At 57.8% G+C, this 21,842-nt stretch overlaps 1 protein-coding gene across 1 annotated transcript; it reads right to left on the bottom strand.

Moving 5' to 3' along the window:
- Window positions 1–5,993: 5,993 nt before the first annotated feature.
- On the bottom strand, window positions 5,994–15,244 carry NES (nestin). Its single transcript, XM_025430810.3, has 4 exons — window positions 14,286–15,244; window positions 13,044–13,168; window positions 11,207–11,280; window positions 5,994–10,958 (listed from the first exon to the last, which is right to left on the bottom strand). Exons 1-4 carry the CDS (start codon window positions 15,063–15,065, stop codon window positions 6,586–6,588), a joined length of 5,352 nt encoding a protein of 1,783 aa, XP_025286595.1. The 5' UTR covers window positions 15,066–15,244; the 3' UTR covers window positions 5,994–6,585.
- Between the last annotated feature and the right edge of the window lie 6,598 nt (window positions 15,245–21,842).

Below are 21,842 nucleotides of genomic sequence, written 5' to 3'. Positions count from 1 at the left end.
TTCTCCTGGCTTTGTGGAGCTTCCTGGAGAAGCGGGAGCTGGTCCAGGGATGACTCAGCACCGTGAACAAAATCCAACACTGACCTGCATGTGTGTGTATGCGTGTCTGTGTGTGTGTGCACATCGGCACGTGTGCGATGACTGGAGGGGGGATCCACAGCTCCTGGAGTGCCTGCCCTGTCTCTCTGCGAAGAGCCTGCAGCAGGGTGTCTGCTTGTGCTTCCAGGGCACAGCATGGACTATGTGCCCAGCCCTGCCCAGCCCTGCCCAGCAATGGATGCTGGTTATACTCCAAGCCTCTTGCCCACATGTCTAACCCCACGTTAGACATGGAGACATCCTCTCCAGGGGTTTCCTGTCCTTTTGGGGTGAGGTCAGAATGTAGGGATATAAGTTGAGAAGGGAGGCCAGCCTCAGGAGTCTGGCCTGAGGGCCCCATGCAGAGGGGCCTGAGGGCCCCATGAGTGAAATGGGCCCTCCAGGTGCCCACCGACTACCATGGTCCCCAGCAATCCCCCAGCCTGCTCTGACCCACACCCCACCTCACCATTCCTCCCCCACCTCCAACTCCCACACAGAGCCCTGACCTCACTGGGGCCTTTGTCCCAGCCCCAGGGAACTGTCTCCTGTGCAATGAGAGAAAGGGCCCCATTGTCCTGGCCTCCCAAAGACTTCCAAAAATGCTCAGCCTGTCAGCAGCCCCCCCCCCCCCCCCCCCCGCCCGGCCCCGGGGGTGGGAGGGCTCACCCTGGAGGCTGTATCTGATCCTCTGATCCTCTGATCACTGCCCCTAGTGAGGACTCAGGTGCCCCCTCTCCCAGCTGGACTGGCCTTCCTGCCTTCCCCCAAGTACCCAGGTCCTTCCTGGGGTCTCACTTCCACTCTGCTGGCTACAAAGCAGCCTGCTTCCTCCTGGGAAGGATGAAAGGAAAAATTCAGGGGCAGAGCAAGAGGAAGAGCTGGGAAAAGGGGAGGAAAGACAAGAAAAGAAGGAGAAGGAGGAAGAATGTGAGGACGCTCGCCCACCAAAGGACTCTGGGCTCTAATTAATCGTCTGAGTGGGAGGATCTGCGGCCTCTGTGTTTATTCCCTGCTGGTTTTCCCTGAGTCTTTGGCTAGCTTGTTAGCAGAGGAAGGCCTGTTGACTGCTTGGGGCTGGGGCATTGGAGGGGAACAGCCCACAGCCCACTGACCTGTGTTCTGTGTACCCCAAGAGGCGTCTAGGGACTCTTAGTAGCATGGGTAGGGGACATCACTCTGTGCATCAAATTTCCTATCAGGGTGAGCTGAAGTTCTCCATGACATGTGAGGTGGATAGAAAAGGAAGGAGCCCAGGAGAGACCACGGGATTTGGGAGTTGGGAGAAGAGCAGGTAGCAGACAGTGGAGGGGAGAAAACAGGGAGACAGGGAGGGCTTGGGAGTGGGGGGCCCCAGAGGGGCCAGAGCCTATGTGCCACCTCCCTAGCCCTGAGGCCCTCAGCCACCCTTCTCAGGACTGTGAGGCCCTGGCTTGTCAGCAGCTGAGCGCACAGCTGCCAAGAGGTAGTTTCTCAATGGTGGGCCCCTGGCATCTGCCTCGAATTATTTCTGGAGCCACAGCTGAGTCATGGGGGTGGTCAGGGTGGAGAAGACAGGAGGGGGCCAGAGGGTCCCTGGGGCCTGGGCCTCTGGGGTCTGGGCTCAGTCCCTGATGTCAGGATGCAGAGGGGCCGTCCAGCCTGGGGTCCTTCAAATAATGGGGCCTAGGGAAGGTGCAGGGGAGCAGAAGGCCAACCCACTGCTCCTGGAATGTTGGAGAAGTGACAAATGTGCTCTGGGTGTGGGGGTGCTGGGTGGAAGAGGTCATCGGGAAAGGACCCCTGCATGGGCAGACAAGGAAAAGTGGATGTGAGGGAGGAAGCAGAGCTCCATGTTTCCCTCTGCTTCCACAGCAGACTTGGGGGCCCTTGCCCTAGGCCATTCTGTGCCTCTTTCACTCATTCCCTTCCCAGTGCTGTCACTTGAGACTCTCTCTCTAAGGCTCCTTTCTTCACCCGTGAGAGCTGCGTGCACAAGAAGCGTCTCTGCCCAGCTCCCAGGGAGCCCTGTCCTGCTGGAGAACCCATCCTGGTCAGAGCCTCGAAGCAGGATGCAGGGGGCCCAGGAGGACACAGCAGCCTGTTCCCCAACCCAGAGTCCTCTTGGGTTTCCTGGGCTCCTGTGGGCTTGGTCTCTGTCCCTCCCCTCACTGTGGGCCGCCCAGAGGGCACATTCCAGCTGAAATTAAACCACATTCCTCCTTCCCTGCCTGCCAAGGATGGCATTGCAGACAGCAGCTGGGGCACCACAGGGTCAAGTGGCAGCAGCTGGTCCCCAAGGAGGGGCCGAGAGGGGGGCACTGCGAGGAGCTGAGGGGCCTGGGCCTTTGGAAGCAGTGGATGAACTTCAGTGTTCTTTTTTTTTTTTTTAAGATTTTATTTATTCATGGGAGACACACAGAAAGAGGCAGAGACATAGGCAGAAGGAGAGTAGACTCCCTGCGGGGAGCCCGATGTGGGCCTTGATCCCGGGCCTGGGATCACACCCTGAGCCAAAGGCAGACGCTCAACCACTGAGCGACCCAGGCGTCCCCAGTGTTTGCTCTTAAGAGGCTGGGGAGAGGGGCAGCCTGTGGCAGGAGATATGAGGTTAGACCACAGGGAGTCACGGCCACGGGGAGTCACGGCCATGGGGAGCCACGGCCGAGGGCCCTGGGCATGCACACAGGCTGGAAGGCCACGGCTCCTTTAAGAGGCCCCACTCGGAGCTCCCTTGGCCCGAGCCCAAAGCCCAGGCTTTTGATTCCCTCTGAGACCCAGCAGCTGGGTGATGGGTGGTGGGTGGCCGGTGCTGGAGGGACAGGAGTTGCTGGAGGGACAGGGATGCTGGGCTGGCTGGCTGGAGAGCTCAGCCCCTGACCTCACCCTCTGGCGCCTCAGCCTGCATAGCCTTATAAGGAAGTGCCCCAAACAAACCGAGGAAGCCATCTCCGGGGGGGCCCCCCCACCCTGCCCCCACCCTGTTCAGAGGCTATATTTACCCATGAAGGCCCCAGAATAACCTCCCACTTGTCCTCCTTGGGAGGTGGTGCTGGAGGGGTGGGTGCTGCCTCCTTGTTCCCTTCTCGGGACTCCACCTTCTGAAGGGCTTCCTGTTGTCGGACCTCATCACACTTCCTTCCTTCCTTCATTCGTTCCTTCCTTCATTAATTCCATACCTGTTTGCTGAGCACCCTGCCACCCCCCCAGGCCCTGTGTGCCAACAACGTCTAAGCCTTCCTGCAACTTTCTGAGAGGACAGGGTCCCCCGACTAGCCTCTGCAGGTAGCTACCTGGGGGCTCCATCCTGGGCTCTCTCTGCGTGACCCCCAGGCTGCCCACCCTCGGGCTCTTGTTTCCACCCTGGCCCTCTCTCTTGAACTCCAGGGCAGCCCCTGAGCTGATTCTCCAGCTCAGAAGATGGCACCACCATCTCCCAGCTGTCCCAGCCAAGAACCTGAGAGCCTCCGCTGCCACATACCCTTCTGTCTCCCACAGCGGTGCCACCAAGAGCTGAGGTCCTGCCTCCCTTACTTCTGTCCTCTACATGCCTACTGCCACCAGCGCCCCTGCCCAGACCACTGCAGTAGCCTTCCTGAAGTACTCCTTGCACACTCCACCTCTCCTTGCCCAACCCCCAGAAGGTTTTATTGAAAATGCAAACCTGGTCATGCCACCCATGCCTTCAAGCCCATTAGAGGCTCCTCATTCCCCCCGGAAAATGTACACACCTCCTGGCTGCTTGGCAAGGCATCAGCCCAGGACTCAGACCTTCCATCATCTCACTGTGAACCTTCTTCCCCCTCATCTTTCACCTCTGGCCACACCCACCTTCCTTCTGCTCCTCAAGCCAGGGTCTCTGGTCTTGCCCCAGGATTTTGCACATGCTGTTCCCTCTAGCTAGGATGCTTTCCCTCCCCCTCCTCCCATTCTCCCCCTCCTCATATTCCCCCCACCCAAGTCAGGCGGGGTCCCCTGCTCTATGCTCCCACAACCTCCTACAGCTGTTTTCAAGTGTGATTTATGCTCAGAAGCTCTTTTTTTTTTTTTTAATTTTTTATTTATTTATGATAGTCACAGAGAGAGGGAGAGAAAGAGAGACAGGCAGAGGGAGAAGCAGGCTCCATGCACCGGGAGCCCGATGTGGGATTTGATCCCGGGTCTCCAGGATCGCGCCCTGGGCCAAAGGCAGGCGCCAAACCGCTGCGCCACCCAGGGATCCCTATGCTCAGAAGCTCTTATTCAATCCGAAGGGAGCAAGGAACCCTGGATTCCCAGTGTATGCACAGTGCATGGCACATAGCAGATGCTCAGCAAGTTATTTGTTGAAAAGTAATACTCTTGTTTTTTTTTTTTTTTAAGATCTTATTTATTTATTGATGAGATACAGAGAGAGAGAGGCAGAGACACAGGCAGAGGGAGAAGCAGGCTCCATGCAGGGAGCCCGACGTGGGACTCTATCCTGGGTCTCCAGGAGCACGCCCTGGACTGAAGGCGGCGCTAAACCCCTGAGCCACCCGGGCTGCCCAGAAGTCCTGATTTCTAACTCACATCCTCCCTGTCCCCCACCCACCCCATAGGAGACCAGGGATCCTGGCGTCAGGGGGGCAGGATGGGTACCCGGAGACAGGGAAGGAGTGCTTGGCGTGGCCTCTGTCCTTGGCCCCTGGCCCAGGCAGCTGCCCCCAAGGGGAGCAGATATTGCACAGGGCTCCTCTGTCCTGTGCGGAGGGGCAGGGAGTGGTCCCTACTCGCCTGGATGCCAGAGTGCTGGCTCCAAGGCCCAGCGGGATCAGACAAGGCCTTGTCAGCGGTGGGTACAGGAGGGAGAGCGGAGGCTGGGGCTGCCAGAAGGGTGGGGACAGCCAAGATCCTACACTCAAGGGCAGGGCCGTGTGTGACATGAGGGTCTGGGCATCCAGAGACTCCCGAGCAGAGAAGGGGACAGAGAGATTCCGTCAGGGCACCTCCTGTCCAGCCACCCCTCTTTGGCCAGAGGACCTGAGTGGGGCCAGAGGGGTTGGGACTTCATCCTCTCATTGTCCCTCTGCCCTCAGCCTTGGGCCTGGGGAGAGGAAGAGCCTGCTCCGGACTTGGGCTGCCCTCCAAATGTGGCAGCCTGCCGGCACCGGGACCTTTAGAGGGGTTGCCAGTTCTTTCTGCCGCGGCCCTGAGCGGGAGTGGTTTCTTGCTGGGTATCCTGATTTCAAGGCCTCGGGCCCCATCTAATCCAGGAGCCCCTGGTCTCTCCCTGCCCCACACAGGGACCGGGATAACTCCTGGGAAGAGGGGTGGGGATGGGGAGAAGCTGCAGCTGTGGGGACCCCAGGCCAAAACCCATTGGCAGCACAGCCGCTGGTTCCTTCACACCTGACAGCTTGAGTTTATCCCCCCTCTCCTCCCATCTTCTGAGGAAGTCCTACTGAAGATCTAGGCTGCATTCCCCACCCAGCCTCCCGTGGCCTTCTCCTGCTCTTCCTGCCCCCACCTCATCACCCTGTCCAGCACACCTCACATTGTGGCTGAGTCTGAGGCTCAGAGAGGTTAGACATGATGAGAGGCCACACAGCCTCCCTCATCCAGCTCTGACCCAGCCACTCGGAGCAGACATCACAGGCTAGACTGTTTGGGTTTGGAGGCAAGGGGCTCATTATATGGCGGCACTGAGGGGTCAGGGGAGGGGGGTAAGGTGGGGTGGCCCCAGGCCTAATCCCTGTCATCAGCACTGTGGGCAGAGATGATGATGGGCCTGGCTTCTGCTGGCACTGGGGTCACCTGGACTGCCACCCTGCCCTCCCAGGGCCCTGTGAGGCCTTCCAGGTCCTTCTGTCCTCAGAGGACAGCTCCTCCGCACTAGCTTCCTCCCCAGTCACCCTGTTTCCTCTACTCCATCCAGCCCTGAGGCCCCCCCCACACTGGGGAAGGAAGAGTCCAGATTTTGGAGGCGAGAGAATGACTTTATTCAGGCAGGGAGGAGCCAGATACAACACAGCAGGAATACGTTGTGGGGGTGGGGGTGGGGCAGTGGTCAGGACATGGGAGCACACCCTCACCAGATGGCCAGGCATCCCAAGAGGATGCAGCAAGGAAGGACAGGGCTGGTGAGCCCTGTGGTGAGCACCACCCAGCCCCCTCTCCTGGGAGGAGCTCCTCCCCAATGATAAGATGGGAGAAGGGGTGCTCGAGGGAAGGGGCCTAGTCCTACAGTGGTTCAATAGGCTTCAGCCTTACAGGACAGTGCAGGCCAGACGTCCCCCTTCGCAGGGTCTAAGGGGCTGGGCTGTATTCCCAGAGCTTCCATTCTTGGAACACATCCCTACACCACACCCTGCCTCACCTTGGCCAGCCAGACCTCCTGGACAGAAACCACAGGTCAAGAGATTATAATTTAAGGGTGCTGCCTCTGAGCAGGGAGGGGGCTTAGGGACCTCCTACAAGTATGGGTGCACGTGCGTGTGTGTGTGTGTGCGCACACACACACACAGAGACACACACACCAAGTTGTCAGTGAGGGAGGAGGCACTTTCTCTAGTCCTCCCCTGAGGACCAGGAGTCTACATCTCCTTCCCTCTGACTGAACTTCAGGAATTGGCTGGGGCCCAGGTGAAGAGCAGGCCCCGCCCAAGGGGTCTTCAGGGCACCCCTCTCATCCTCCTCCAAGGGGCTCCCTTGGCTCCCCTCGGGGCCCCCCAGCTCCCCCTGCCCTCCTCCCTCAGACTGCTGCAGCCCATTCACCACCTCCCCATTCATATGTTCTAACTCTTCCTTCAGGCTGGGGCCCTGGCTATTGACACCAAGCCCGTCCCCTCCTCCCAGGCCTGGCTCTTCCACCCCAGTGAGGGTTCCCAGAGGGCCAGGGACCTGGTCCCCCCTCTCTAAGGGAACAGGGTCAGCCTCCTCATCTGAGCCTGAGGGCTCCGTGCTGTCCCGGGACTCAGTCTCCAGGACACTCACGCACGAAGCAGCTGCCATGCCCCTTGAGCCATCATCCCAGGGAACACTGACATCCACGCTCTCAGACCCCAGGAAGCTCCCTCTCTGAGGGCCACCTGGCCCTGGAAGGGTGCCAACAGCGAGCCCCGGGCCCCAGTGGCCAGCCTCTGACTCTCTTCCCTCTTCTTCTTCTCCCTCTTCCCCACTCTCTTCCTCATCTGCAAACCCATCAGACTCCCTATCCCTGTCCCAGGCTGCTGGCTCCAGGAGCAGCTGAGGCACTTGGCCTGGACGTTCTGCAGCCTCCCCAGGGACCCCAGGAAGGACAGAACCCTCAGTTTCCAGGTCCTCAAATTCGCCCGACAAGTCAGAGTCCTGACCACATTCTTCCCCCTCCTCCTCCTCCTCTTCCCCAAGCTGGGAGGCCAGGGCAGAAGGATCCCAGCCTTCCTTTCCGGCCTGGCCTTGAGGGGAGGGCCTCTGTTCTCCAACCTGGTCCCACTTGGGGGAGGCTGGGGACCTGAGATAGAGGCCCAGGGGAGTGGAGTCGGGAAGAGTCTCCCCAAGCTCATCGGCCTCACTGTCTTCTCTGTTCTTTCCTTCCTCCTGGAGATCCTCAGGGCTCCCCTCAGAACCCAACTCCTCCTGCTCGCCCTCCACCCTTCCCAGAGCCTCTGCTCTGCCCTCCAGCCCCCAGCCAGCCTCCTGGCTCCCCTCAGCCAGGAGCTGGAGCCCAGGAGCATCTCCAGGGATTGGGGTGGGCACCCGGGGTTCAGTGGGCCTTGGGCTGAGGGGTCCCAGCATTAGGTCTGCATCTTCTCCTGCTTCTTCTGACCCCAGGGGCCTGGACTGAGGGGTACCCCCACTGTTTCCACTGTGAGAGGGGCCCTGGGTCTCAACGGGAAGCCCTACCTCTGCTCCCCAAGGAGCCTCAGGCTCCACCTCCTCCCAGCACTGGGGAGGTGCCAGGGGGTCTGTGCTCTTCCTGAGCAGGGTTGAAGGCTCTGGATCCAGAGCAACTGCCTCTTTTGAGCCCAGAAAGGGTCCTTCCAAGCCCTGCATCCTCTCTGCCTCCAAACCTTCCTCACCTATGGGTGGGACCATCACCTCCTCTCTGGCCAGGTGGCCTGGGTCCTCCAGCCCTACCACCTCCTGCTCTGGTACCTGTCGGCTTCCTGGAGCAGAGTCCTCTACAGCTGTCTCCAACCCCAAAGTGACCTCTAGGGAGGTTTGGCCACCCTCTGGGGACTCATCTCCACCTTCTGATACCAGCTGTCTTGCCTCTGACATTCCCTGGGGAGCCTGGAGCCCTGGGGCCCCCACTTGCTCTGGCTGAACCTCAAGGTCCTGGAAACCCTCAGTGCCTCCCTCCCCACCGACTCCCTTAACCGGGATCCTCTGCTCTTTGGGCTCAGGGCAACCTGGGTGCCCCTTGCCAGGGTTCCAGACCTCCCCTGTGGCTGCCAGCTGCAGTTCTCCATGCCCTACAGACTCCTTCCCGGAGCCATCCCACTCTCTCAGGTCCAGCTTTCCCTCAGCCTCCTGACCCACTGCAGCCCTGCCAGGGAGCATTTTCTGATCCACTTCTTGGCCCCCCACCATATCTTCCCACCCCTGCTGGGTGGCAGACAGTGGCAACTCCTGTCCTTCCTCTTTCAAAGACCTTGGTGACTCTGGATTCTCCATATGCTCCGGGGTCTCTTCCTCAGCCAGGTACCTTTGACTTTCCTTACCAAGCTCTTCTGGAGGTCTCAGATGCTCTAGGTTCCCCTCACCCAGAGAGTTCAGTGATTCTGGATTTTCCTTTTCTAGAGGTCTCAGTGTCTCTTGGTGCTCTTCCACAGATTCCAGTGGTTCCTGACTTTCCTTTTCTAAAGGCTTCATTGTCTCCTGATTCGTTTCTTCTAGAGACCACAGTGACTCTTGAGTTTTTAGAGGTTTCAATATTTCCAAGTCTTTTCTTGCAGACTGCAGTTGTTCTAAATTTTCTGTTTCTAAAGATCTCATTGCCTCTACACTCTCTTCTTTTAGGAACCTTAATAACTGTTGATCCTCATTTTCCAAAGGTCTAAATATCTCCTGGTCTTTTCCAAGAGACATTTGTGGCTCTGGTTTCACCTTTTCTAGAGGTCTCAGTGTTGCCAAATCTTCTACTAGAGACCTCACTGGCTCCTGGTTCTCTTTTTCTAGAGATCTCAATGTCTCCTGGTTCTCATCTTCTAGAGACTTCACTGGCTCCTGGTTCTCTTTTTCTAGAGGCCTCAATGTCCCCTGGTCTTCTCCTTCTAGATACCCCACTGGCTCCTGGGTTTCTTTTTCCAGAGGCTTCAGTGTCTCCTGGTTGTCTTCTTCTAGAGATCTCCAGGACTTTTGGTTTTCTTTTTCTAGTGGTCTCAAGTTCTCTTGATTCTCATCTTCTAGAGACTTCATTGGCTCCTGGTTCTCTTTTTCTAGAGGCCTCAATGTCTCCTGGTCTTCTTCTTCTAAAGACCCCACTGGCTCCTGGCTTTCTTCTTCTAGAAGCTTCAATGTCTCTTGGTTATCTTCTTCTGGAGACCTCCAGGATTTCTGGTTCTCTTTTTCTAGTAGTCTCAAGTTCTCTTGATTCTCATCTTCTAAAGACTTCACTTGCTCCTGGTTCTCTTCTTCTAAAGGTCTCATTGTCTCCTGGTCCTCTTCTTCTAGAGGCCGCAAGGATTTCTGGTTCTCTTTTTCTAGAGATCTCAATGTCTCCTGGTTCTCATCTTCTAGAGACCTCAGTGGTTCCTGGTTATCTTTTTCTAGAGGCCTCAAGGTCTCCTGCTTCTCATCTTCTAGAGAGTTTAGCAACTCCTGGTTCTCTTTTTCTTGTAGTCTCAAGTTCTCTTGATTCTCATCTTCCAGAGACCACAGTGGCTCTTGATTCTCCTTTTCTAGATCTCTCACTGACTCAAAGTTCTCTTCCAGAGACCTTACTAACTCTTGGTTTTCCTTTTCTGGATATAAAAATGTCTCCAGACCGTCTTCAAGAGACCTCATTATTTCTCTATTCTCCTTTTCTAGAGATTGCAACATCTGTGGGTCCTCCTTTCCTACAGACTTAACTAGTCCTAGAGTCTTTTTTTCTAGAGGTCTCACTACCTCTGCATCCTCCTCTTCTAAAGACATCAATAGCTCTTGATTCTCCTTTTCTAGACTGTTTGGCCTATCTAACTTGTCTTCTTCTAAAGACCTCAGAGATTCTAGATACTCCCTCTCTAGAGATCTCAATGTCTCATGGCTCTGTTTTTCCAGAGACATTGATGGCTCTTGAATTTTCTCTTCCACAGACTTCAGAGTCTCTCTTTCCAAAGGACCCTGGGAGTCCTGGATTTCCTGCATGTTCAGACCCTCTTCTTGCTGTGTTTCCTGCTGCAAACTGTTCACCATTTTGACCTCTATGGCTGTTTCTTCCTCTGCCAGTTTCCGGATTTGCCCTTTGCCTTCCTCTTGGAATCTGCTGGCCATTCCAGACCCACTGAGTTCTCTACCTTTGGCCTCTAAACTAGAGTGATAAGGGCTGAGGGATGAGGCCAAAGAGGTAGCATCCTCAGAGGACTGGCCTGTACTGGTCTCTCGTTGCTCGCCCCCAGGCTCCTCTGGTCCTGGCAGGATGCTGGTAGGGATGGCCACCTTGGCTTTAGCCTGTATAGCCTCTGGAACCTGCTGCCTCCCAATCTGTGGCTGGAGCAGGGAGGGGGGGGCATCCTGAGCTCTGATCTTTGCATCTCTAACACTGCAGGGAGCCTGAAGTGTGGGCGGGATGGGGGTGCTGGCCAAGGTTGGGGTACGGGCCTGAAGGAATTTTTGGCTCTTCAGAAAGCCTGGCATGGGTGTCTCAAGGGTATCAGGCAAGGGCAAGGAGAGGGAAGTAGGGCTCAGGGCAGAGAGCAAAGGTCCCAGGTGCTGGCCCTCTGGGGTCCCAGGGAAATGCAGCTCCAGTTTAGGGTCTGGAAAGGCAGAGGGGAAGAAACAGTGTCAGGAGGGACTGGCAGTGGCGGGGAGCTTCCAGGCAGCTACCATGTGTGGCAAGAGTGCCCATGAGCCCTGCCCCCACCTTCCACTGGCTGGGCTGAGAGGCCACGGCTACTGCAGCCCCAGGAGTCAAGATCTAGACTCTGTCTCCCGGGAGAGAAATCATTCGGGGTATAAAGAGCAAAGGAAAGAGTCTGAAGGGGAATCTGGCCCCTCCTCTTACCCTGGAAGCCGAGAGAAGGGTTGGAACCACTGCCAGGGGTCTGCAGCCGGGAGTTCTCAGCCTCTAGGAGGGTCCTGGGGATGAGGGAGGAAAAGCTGGGTCACCCCTCTGCTCACAGGCCTCTGGCAAGTCAGCCATGAAGGACTCCACTGAGCTTGTGTCCCTGATCCTGCCAGACTTCTCTTCATTTCTGCCGCCACACAAAAGCCACATGCGGGCCAATACTTGGCTGTGCTCTGGAAATCACATGGACACATGCCACAGATATCACACACTAGGTCACACAGCATCGCACATTTATTTGGAACACACCGCTAGACTCACAGACACAGGAGCAGATTCCCACACAGTCTACACAGCACGCGCGCACACACTCACACACCTCCCCCTCTTTCCCCCCATCCCCCCCGCCCCCAGGCCAGTGATCTCATCCTCTCTGTGGGGCTGATTCTCATGCTAATTGCTGCCTTTGTCCACAGGGCTGTCTGGAGGGTCTGAGTAGGGGGGCTTCCCAGGGGAAGTGGGAATTCTCAGGCGGTTCCCATGGGATAGGCTCCCTCTTTCTCCCCCAGGGCCCCCAAAGCTGGTCACAGACAAAAGCAAATGAATTCCGTTCTCTCTCTCCAAATCCTTTTCATGCCTCAAAAACCAGTGGTTAAGCCTGCCCGGACCCTTGCCCTGCATGTTTTGATTGGGGGTCAAGGCCCTCATCCTGAGATCTCTAAGTACTCTGGATCACAAGCCTTTCAGGGCAATGGAAGTCTTTGTGTCCACAGCCCTGCCTCCGTGCCCCACGAGGAATGAAGAAGGGACGAGGAGGAGGGGGAACGAACCAATTCAACAGATCATGCTGAACATTTACTCCCTGCTCCTCTCAAGGACTCGGAGTCTGCTTAGTGTCTGCCATGGTCTCACCTGTCCTTGCCTACCGGGTACCTGCTCTCTGAGCTCTGTGCTCCATGGAGGTACAGTGTCCTCTTCCTCATCTCAAGATCCTCACTGACCTTCCCTTTCACGGCCCTGCCTCCCCTGCCCCAGCGTCCCTGTCTTGGTTGGCCTGGAAATTCTTGAGGGTACTGTCCTCATGGTGTGTCCAGCGCTGGCCCCCACCCTATGGCAAAGCCCCTTCCTTGGGTTCCATCACTGGGTCCTCCACCCAACAGATCAGGTTTCCAGAAGAGACTGGACTTTGGCCCAAGGCCACAGAGCCAGAGAGGCAGCACTTCCTTGGTCTCAGCCTTTCTGGAGCCAACAGGAAATGTGATCAGCAGATGGTCTGGGCAGAACCGGGGCACTAGGGCTTGAGGGGAGTCAAGCCCATGATGTTCAGGACGGAAGGGGCCTTGGATGTTACCCAGCCCATCTCCCATCTCCAGACAAGGAGACTGAGGCCCAGGTCAGGTGGCAAGTCAGTGCCATCCTCCACCCAACCTGCAATTCCTTCTTTCTGGGGCTGCCAGAGGACATCATTACCTCAGCGTGCACACACACATACACACACACATATACACACAGGCTTTTCAGCCCCTTCCGGGAAGGTCTGGATGGAGATGCCCCACGTGTGTCCAGCTGTCTCTCCTGAGGCCATCCACTGAGCAACATCATCTCTCCTTGGGGGACTTCCTAGGCACAGGATACTTTTTTGGTCCCAAACCCACAAGAGCAGGTGGGCTTGAGGGTAGGGGGACACATCCTGGGTTGGGAAGAATCAGTAGAGTCACGGAACCTACTGGTAGCACAGCTGCCACGGCCCATGGCTCTGGGTCCCTGCAGTGGAGCCTCCGCCTCTGAGCAGGTGTGTATCTGTGTGCTGGGGCTGGTCACCATCAACCCATACCTGTATGTGGCCACCTCCAGGCTCAGGGACATCTTGAGGTGTGCTAGCTGCTGCCGACCTTCCAGGACCTGGGCAATCTGGCTCTGCAGGCCCTGTTTCTCCTGCTCCAGGGCGTCCACTGCCAGCTGCAGAACAAGCCAGAGAGGGCCAGTGAGGGGCAGGGCTCCTCTTGCTAATTAACCTGTGCCCACCTCTCCCCCTCCCACCCCCCTACCCCTTCCACCCCCCTGCTGCTGCTGCCTCTGTTCTCTGGCTTCTGGCTTCTCCATAGAGCAAATTCCTGCCTCTACTGCCCTATGCCTCTCCAGAGCACCCCCCCTGGAGCCTCCAAGATGAGGAGATGAGGATGGTGACCCCTCTCGGGCCTCTCCCAAGGTCTGGCTGCCGCTCAGAGGATGCAGAGTGAATGGAAGCCAGTGCTGCCTGGATTTCAGCTCCCACAGGAAGTGGGGGGTGAGAGAGGAGAGGAAAAAAAAAAGTGGAAGCAGAAGGAAAAACGATTAATCAAGAGGCCTGGAGCCCGCAGGACTGGAAGCCAAACACTGGGTCCCAATCCCTGTCTCCAGGTTCTCACACCAGGCCCCTACCCCCTCTGCTTCCCACATGTTCTGGAATCTTTCTCCTCAGAGAGGAAGGGTGGGAAGTGGCCATGGCCAGACCTCTGTCTGGCCCGGGCTGGAGGCTATTTCCTCAGCTGCTGGTCCCATCTGCACCCTGTGAGAGCGAGCAACTGTACCGGGCCTTTGGAATGTGCTGCAGGAGCCGAGAAGCCATGACATGGTCGTAAGGCTGGTGGCCACACACCCAGGGCTCGAACCCCTCCTGTCCTGGGGAAGAGGCCTTTAGGATCTGGGCAGTGGCCAGTGGCCAGTCGGGCAGACTCAGCGCTGCGGGCTGGCAGGCTGGCGTAGGGGTGGGAGTGGTGCCCTGTGCACCCTCTGAGTGCATCCTCTGAGCCATAGCAGAGCCCAGGAAGCCCGGGGCCTGTCCAGACAGCGAGGAGGAGGCTGCTGCCGTTTTCTTGCGCCTGTCCGCCGGGGCGGGGAGTGCTTGACACGCTCTGAACCCCCGCCATTCCCACCGACTCTAGACAAAGTCGGCAAAGTCAAGGGCCTCTGCACCAGGACGGATTTTCTAAGAAGGGGCCCCTGCACCGGCAGCACCTCCACCTCCGCTCCCCACGGCCTCCCGCAGGTCCCTGAGCCCGGCGGGGACCGCGCCTCCCCGGCCCTCCCCGGTCACCTGGAACTTCTCGGTGGCCCGGAGCCGCTCCTGCCAGCGGCCCTCCAGCCTCTGCTCCAGCGCGGCCCTGCGCTCCTGGAGGCCGCCGCGCTCCGCCTGCAGCTGCTGAAGTTCCAGGCGACCCTCGCGGGCGCCCTGCACCGCACGGCTCAGGCGCTCGCGGGCTTGGCCCAGCGACGTCTCCATGCGCGCCACGCGCTCCTGGTAGTCCCGCACGGCCCCGCGCCACGCGTCCCCCAGCCGCCGCGCCAGCTCCTCCAGCTCCGGGGCGGGCGCGGGGGGTCCGCGGGGCGCGGCGGGGCGGCTGGGGACGAGGGGCCGGGCGCAGAGGCCGGCGCGCTCCTCCTCGTGCGCCGCGTACACCGCCTTCAGCTCGCGCTCCAGCTCGGCCACCCGGGAGCCCAGCCGGGCCTGGGCGCACTTCTCGGCCTCGGCCGCACGCCGGCTGCGGGCCGCCTCGGCCGCCGCCCGCTCCCGCGCCAGCCGCTGCTGTTGGCACTGGCTGGCCACGCCCTCCACCTCGTCCGCCAGGTTGTCGCGCGCCACCTCGGCCGCGTGCTTCTCCCGCCAGCGCTGCTCGACGAGGGCCCGCAGGGCCGCCAGCTCTTCGTCTGCACGGGCCCGCCAGGAGGCATCCCCGGTCTGTGCCCGGAGGCCCCCGAGCTCCGCGCCGAGCAGCTCATTCTGCTCCTCCAGGGCCTTCACCCGCGCCAGGTAGGCCTCCAGGCGCCGGTTGAGCTCCCACATCTGAAAAGATTCCTCCCCCAGGCAGCCCTCCATCCTGCTCCAGAGTCTGACCCACCGAAGGCGGAGAGACACGGGGCAGCAGCGGGAGAAGCCAGCAAGCAACTCTCCCAGCCCTGAGGACGGACGGGAGGGAAAAGGAGACCCGCAGGGACAATGACGGGGCGGGGCGAGGAGCAGCCGAGCGACTGAACGTCGGGAGTGGGAAACGAGGCTATTCATACTCCCGCCAGCCTGGCGGGAAAAGGGGCGGGACCCAGGCCTTAACCCCTGGAGTTCGGGAAGCCGGTGGCTGGCAGCTGTGCTGGATCCTGGAGTGGGGGGCCTCCTGGGGAATCCAATCCTACGGGGTGGTTTTCAGAGGGAGGGGGCCGGGTACTCAGGCCTGGCAGGCGGAGGGTGGGGGTGGGGGGCAGCAGGGCGAGTCCCAGTTACTCAGCATACCCAGGAGAGGTACCACTCATGGAATCGGTTTCTTCACCCGTAAAATGGGAGCAATGATAAGACTCGCTGGGCCACCGGACCTTGGTTGTTTGGCAGACAGGAGTGCTCGCCCTCCTGAAATGCCGAGAGAAAGCCGCGTTGCAGAGAGAGGACAGAGGGACCCAGCCTGGAAAACAAGAACAAATATGTTCTGTTCGGAGGCGCAGCGCGTACACACACACACCAGGAAACGGGGAGATCCGGGGGAGAGGATGTGCTCCCCATTATGCACCTCCATCCTTCCCACTGCTCTTCCATATGACCCAAGGCTCACAAACACACGGTTCTGGTAAGTCAAGGCCTCCCCCAGTTCTCAGCGAGAGGGGTCCCATCTTGCCCTCTGTGTCGGGGGGTTTTTTGGGCAGAGCGTGCCCCCTGGTGGTGGATAGACAGGGCCAGGAAGAGAAAGCCCGCAGAAACAGCCCAAATGTCCTGAGCCTTGGCAGGCGCCACAGCATATTCTGACATTTTACTGGCACTCTCTGACGGAATCCTCAAAACATCCCTCTGAGGAGGGGCACTTGGGTAGCTCAGTGGTTGAGCATCTGCCTTTGGCTCAGGTCGTAATCCCAGGGTCCTGGGATCGAGTCCTGCATCAGGTTCCCAGCAGGGAGCCTCCTTCTCCCTCTGCCTGTGTCTCTGCCTCTCTCTGTGCGTCTCTTGTGAATAAATAAATAAAATCTTGGGGATCACTGGATGGCTCAGCGATTTAGTGCCTGCCTTTGGCCCAGGACCTGATCCTGGAGTCCTGGGATCGAGTCCCGCATCTGGCTCCCTGCATGGAGCCTGCTTCTCCCTCTGCCTGTGTTTCTGCCTCTCTCTGTGTCTCTCATGAATAAATAAAATCTTTTAAAAAAATAAATAAATAAATAAATAAAATCTTTAAAAACAAAACAAAACAAAATCCCTGTGAGGATTCTGCAGCTCTGCAAGTGGAGAGCTCACCAGAGTTGGGAGCAGTGGGGAAGGCCTCCTGGAGGGGGCGATCCCTGAGCTGGTTAATGAGGGAAGGGTAAGATGTGGAGTATGTAAAGGAGAGGCAGGGCCAAAAAGAATCGGAGGCTGTCTCTGGGGAAGGAATTTCTGCCCACATAAATCCAGTTTAGGCTAGTAAGTGTTCACTGTGTACCTGCTAAGTGTCAGCACTCTGCCCCAGCCCCAGAGGAGCGCACAGTTTGGTTTGTGAGGACAACAGTGATGAATGCTCAGGGTCGGCTGGTGGAGGTAAAAGTAGTGAGATTATTACAATACTCAGCTCCCAGGGTGTCTACAGAGAGCTAGGGAAGCACAGAGAATGGGGTGGGGGATAGAACGGGGTCAGGGACCAGAAGGCCATCCCACCGATGCCACCACCCATCCCCAGGCCAGCTAGGCTTTGGAATTTACTACCAGCACATGGAATGAAGGCCGGGAGGGGCTGGTGGGTGTAGAATGGAGGGGGTGACCGAGGATCAGTGCACACCTGAGGCTGAGGCTTCTTCATCCTCACGTTACCTCACAAAACTGCTGTCTGGCTTGGGCTGGGGGCTTCCAAGAGCTGTGTCCAGGAGAGAGCACCGTGTCTGACATTTGCATTCTCTAGCTAACCACCTTGGGCAAATTGTGTAACTTCTCTAAGTAGCCTCAGTGTACCTGTCCGTAAAGGAGGTTAATACTTCTCCGTTCCCATACATTTTCTTTGAAGATCAAACAAAACCACGTGTGGGGAAGTCTTTGAAGACCATCACCATGAAAGCCATTGCACTGGAGCAAACTCTCCTATGGACACTGTTGGTGAACTTGGGGGCTCATGGGGAGCAGAGATGCTCTGGGATGCTGGAGAAAAAATGTGGTATTGATTTTCCTAAGGCAGGGGAAGTAGGTTCCAGCAACCACAGCCTGGCACAGAGAGAGAGGCAGAGACACAGGTAGAGGGAGAAGCAGGCTCCCAGTGGGGAGCCCGATGCGGAGCTCCATCCCAGGATCCCGGGATCACTACCTGAGCAGAAGGCAGCCGCTCAACCACTGAGCCACCCAGGCACCCCATGGATTCCTAGGATTTTTGTGAGGACTTTGGCGGCACTTTTCTGTCCCTGGGCCCAGGACACCTGGGCCATGTGATGCTGTGGTGGGTAGATACACAGCTCAGTGGCCACACCCAGAGGCAGAGTAAGGCCCTGTGGGCCACCTCACAGAGTTCTGCCCTCCGACTTTACTATCGCAAATGTTTGTCAAAGACTGGGTTGAAAGCCTAGAAGCCGCATTTGTCCGATCTACAGACTATGCAAGAATTGAGAATTAGGTTTTCTTTTTTTTAAGATTTTACTTATTTATTCATGAGAGAGACACACAGAGAGAGAGAGAGAGAGAGGCAGAGACACAGGCAGAGGGAGAAGCAGGCTCCATGCAGGGAGTCCGATGTGGGACTCGATCCCGGGTCTCCAGGATCACACCCTGGGCTGAAGGTGGTGTTAAATTGCTGAGCCACCCAGGCTGCCGGAGAATTACGTTTTGACTGAGTACCAAAAAATGAACCAAATGACATTTGATAGGAATAAATGTAAAATTCTGCTTTTGGTTTCAAAGTCAGCAGCCTAAGAAAGGAACAGTGAAGAGAGAGTGTGTCCACTGAAGACAGCCTGGGGGTTTCTGCGGAGCTCAAGGTCCTCATGTAACCAACGTGGCAAAATGACTCCACCTGCCTTGAGCGGGTGCAGGGTGTCCAGACCAAGGGGCGACAGCTTTGTGGCCCTCCGTGCATGGAGTATAGTTTTGGATGCTGTATTTTAAGAGGGACCTTGAGAGGTGGGAATTGATCCCAGAGGAAGAAGACAGGGTGACAAGAGAACTTGGAATAATGTTTGATGAAGACTTTCTCAATCTACTCATGTCCCCGCTAAGCTCCAAAGCTAAAAGCGGCAGCCTCTGAGCACCGCACACCCCCTGAAGAGCGGTTCCCGAGCCGCAGGAAGGCCTCTGCGCCCTGTCTACGTGGGGAAGGCAGGCGGAGTTGGAAGAGCCCAGTGCAGCTGCACTGGGGGGTGCCAGCCATCCCTGGAAGGCAGATGCAGCTTCTCCCTCTTCTGCGCAGAGGGGACCTGTGATGCCCACAAGGGCGAGTGAGAGCGGGCTCCCGAGGGGACGAGTCCTCAGGGGTGGGGGTCCGCCTGAGGGGCACACCGGTGTCCCATTCCCCGCAGAGGGATGGTGGGGAATAGACGGGGCCACAGGGAGGGACAGGTGAGGCTTGGTGTGCCAAGAAGACTCTGTGAAAGGAGCCCCCGTGGGCCCCGGGGAAGGAAGGTCCACAACTGAGGGAGGCTGGGTAAGGGACACTCACCCCTGTTGCCCCCCTCAGACAGACAACAGGGGACAGAAAAGCTCAGAGTTGGGGGGGGGGTCCTGGGTAGCTCAGTGTTTGAGCATCTGCCTTCAGCTCAGGGCATGATCCTGGGGTCCTGGGATCGAGTCCTCCATCAGGCTCCCTGCTCAGTGGGGAGCCTGCTTCTCCTTCTGCCTGTGTCTCTGCCTCTCTCTCTGTGTGTCTCTCATGAATAAATAAAATCTTTAAAAAAAAAACACCTCAGGGGTTTTCTGCCAGCTGCCCTTCAGGGGTGGGAGAGGGAGCTACAGCAGCAGGTTATCGCAGTTGATGATCAGGGACATCTCAGAAGGTCTCATTTCCCTTCCATCCCCTCTCCCACCTTCTTTGCCTCATAACGCAGAGGCTAGGGCATCCATCCCTAACTTAGCCCCTAGCCTTTGGCTCCCTGACCTGCTCCTTCTCAACCTTGGCTGCATCCTCTGCAACAGGGCAGGAGGCCTTCCCAGCCTCCTTCCTGGCCAGGCGGCCAAGGGACAGCGAGTAGGGTGGAAAGAGCACTGAGCAAAGAGCCCTGTCCCTTTAGGCCACTTTGAGTAGTCAGTGTACTTCTTTGGGTCTGTTTTCTCATTAATTTATTCAAATAGCCCTCAAGAAGCCCATACTGACTGCCAGGTATGCACCGAGTAAATATTGCAATCACAGAGGACCAATATGGAGCCCCATCCCTGGGAGCCCCTGGGCATATTGGCCACATGGGGGTGCCGCATACGGGGGGGCCAGAGTGTGATCGGGCGGGCAGAGGAGGAGGCAGTATGGTTAAATTGAGGCCTTGGCCCTCAAGGCAGCAAGGAGCCTGGCAGGGGTCTGGTCAGATGGGTGGAAGGGTGACTTGGTCAGATGCGCATCTTAGGAAGATCACTGTGGAGAACTGAGGTGGGGTGGGGTGAGGTGGGGTGGGGTGGGGTGTGCTGGGGGAGGATTAAAGTGGGGTGGGGTGTGGTGGGAGAGACAGCAGCACAGCGTGTCAGGAGGCCCTTGCCACCATCAAGGCTCAACATGATGAGACCTGAGCTCCGGGTGGAGAGGAGGAAAGAGACGTGGGAATACCCAGAATGTCAGTTCCAGGAAGAGTGAGATGGGGGGGCGGGGTGGACCAGGAAGACCTCGCACTTGTGGCTTGGCCCCAGGTCCGGGGCTTGGGGAGGTGTGTAGGGCAGGGCTCCAGTATAGGATGATGCCCGAGTGGGGCAGATGGGGGGCACCGTGAGGGTGGATGAGGCCGCCCCAGGAGAGAAGGTACAGAGACACGCTGTCCCCTCCTGTCTCTGGCCCTCTGGGTCTAGGGTTTGGCAAGCACCCCCACAGAGAGGCCACCTTCCTGCTCTGGGCTCAGGGTGTGGCTGCACCCCGTAGCAGAGTGCAGCCTCCAGGGGCCGCTGTTGCCTCAAGAAGTGCCACATCCCCTCCCCAGGAAACTGGATTTTCTTATTCATGAGAGACACAGACACACAGGCAGAGGGAGAAGCAGGCTTCCTGCAGGGAGCCCAATGTGGGACTTGATCCCAGGACCCGGGGACCACAACCCGAGCCAAAGGCAGACACTCAACCACTGAGTCACCTAGGTGCCTGAAACAGGATTTCTAAAAACTAGAGATTGTGCAGTGAGGCAGGTAATGTTGTGATCATCCATGATTTCCACTGGAGAAAACAACTCAAGGAGATTAAGTAACCTACCCAAGAACACACAATCAGAATTTGGACTCATGGTCCGGACTCAGCCTGCGCATCCCTGTCCCTCTCTCCAGCAATGAAGCGGATGGTGGTGCTCACAGGATGAGTCAGAGGGGACGAACAAGGACCTCTAGTCTCTGCCATCCCTTATGTTCTCCTGTCATCTCACTTGGGGGCTACTGTAGACCACATGGAACCAGGAGGTGACTGACATGGAACTCAAGCCCCTCTACCCTGCTTAAAGTGGAGTCTCTGTCTCCTGCTACCACTGGCCCGCCCAGCTCTGGGAAAAGCCGGCAGAGAAAACCAGGAGAGCTGCTGGGGGTGGACAGGAGCTGGGGTAGGGTGCAGGCCTGGGCGCAGGACTCGGTGCCAGTGCCTGGATGCCCTCCTGACTGAGGGCTGAGTTTGCGCCCGAGCACCCCACTGACAGAGTGGGCCTGTTGGGGGCCCAGGCCACTGCAGGCGAGGGGACAAGGCTGTCCAGAGCACTGGCTCTAGAGGCAGACCCGGGTTTGAGTCCTGGAGAGACACCCAAATTCTGAGTCTCAGCTTCTCATTAAGGTGGGACAGTAATACGTACCTACCCTGAACCAGATTGCTCACCTCTGCCTGCCCCTTGCAAGTTCCCAGCACCCGGTCCTCCACAGATCAGGGTATGTCTGTGAAGTGGAGCAGTGAGGGAGGGAGGTGGGCACTTGGGTCCTTGCCCCCACTGCCTCCCAGCCACCCTCACCCAGGCCTCCCAGCTCATAGGCACCATCTGGGAGGAGGGACTGCACATCTTCGACCTCCACTGCAGGAACAATGCCACCCTGAGGACCCACAGAGCCCTGCAGGAGGGGTCCTTTCCTGCCACCCTCCCTGGACTGCCTGGGGCTCAGCTCCAGCCTCTTGTCTAGGCCCTACAGAGGCTAAACTTCAGCAGGGCTGAAGAGGTCCCAGGGCTCCAAGTAGTTGGGGTGCTGTCACGTTTTAAATGTTTTCTGGTTGTGAGGTGTGTTCATTTGATAGAACTGTGGAATCACATCCATGTGCATGAACCTCAGGAGCATCATGCTGTTCTCATTCTGGAAAAGCAAGGGGCTTCAAAACACTGCAAAACCATGTGTCATCTGGACAGATGTGTGTATGTAGAAGTATTTCTGGAAAGCAAGTGGATGGTAAAACTGAAGGAGAGGGGAATCCCGGGGTGGCTCAGCAGTTTGGCACCTGCTTTCGGCTCCAGGGCCCTGGAGTCCCTGGATCGAGTCCCACATTGGGCTCCCAGCGTAGAGCCTGCTTCTCCTTCTGCC

The sequence above is a fragment of the Canis lupus genome, chromosome 7, assembly GCF_003254725.2.
Source record: "Canis lupus dingo isolate Sandy chromosome 7, ASM325472v2, whole genome shotgun sequence".
Classification (NCBI taxonomy): Eukaryota; Metazoa; Chordata; class Mammalia; order Carnivora; family Canidae; genus Canis; species Canis lupus.
Note: the sequence above shows the minus strand (reverse complement) of the source record. Positions and strands in the feature narration are given on the sequence as shown.

Excerpts from the sequence above, each read along its gene's own strand:
- NES (XM_025430810.3), bottom strand. The coding sequence starts at position 15,065 with ATGGAGGGCTGCCTGGGGGAGGAATCTTTTCAGATGTGGGAGCTCAAC. Across the intron at positions 13,169-14,285 it reads GGGCCACCGAGAAGTTCCAG|CTGGCAGTGGACGCCCTGGA; the intron begins GTGACCGGGGAG and ends CTTGTTCTGCAG. Across the intron at positions 10,959-11,206 it reads CCCTTCTCTCGGCTTCCAGG|ACCCTAAACTGGAGCTGCAT; the intron begins GTAAGAGGAGGG and ends CTGCCTTTCCAG.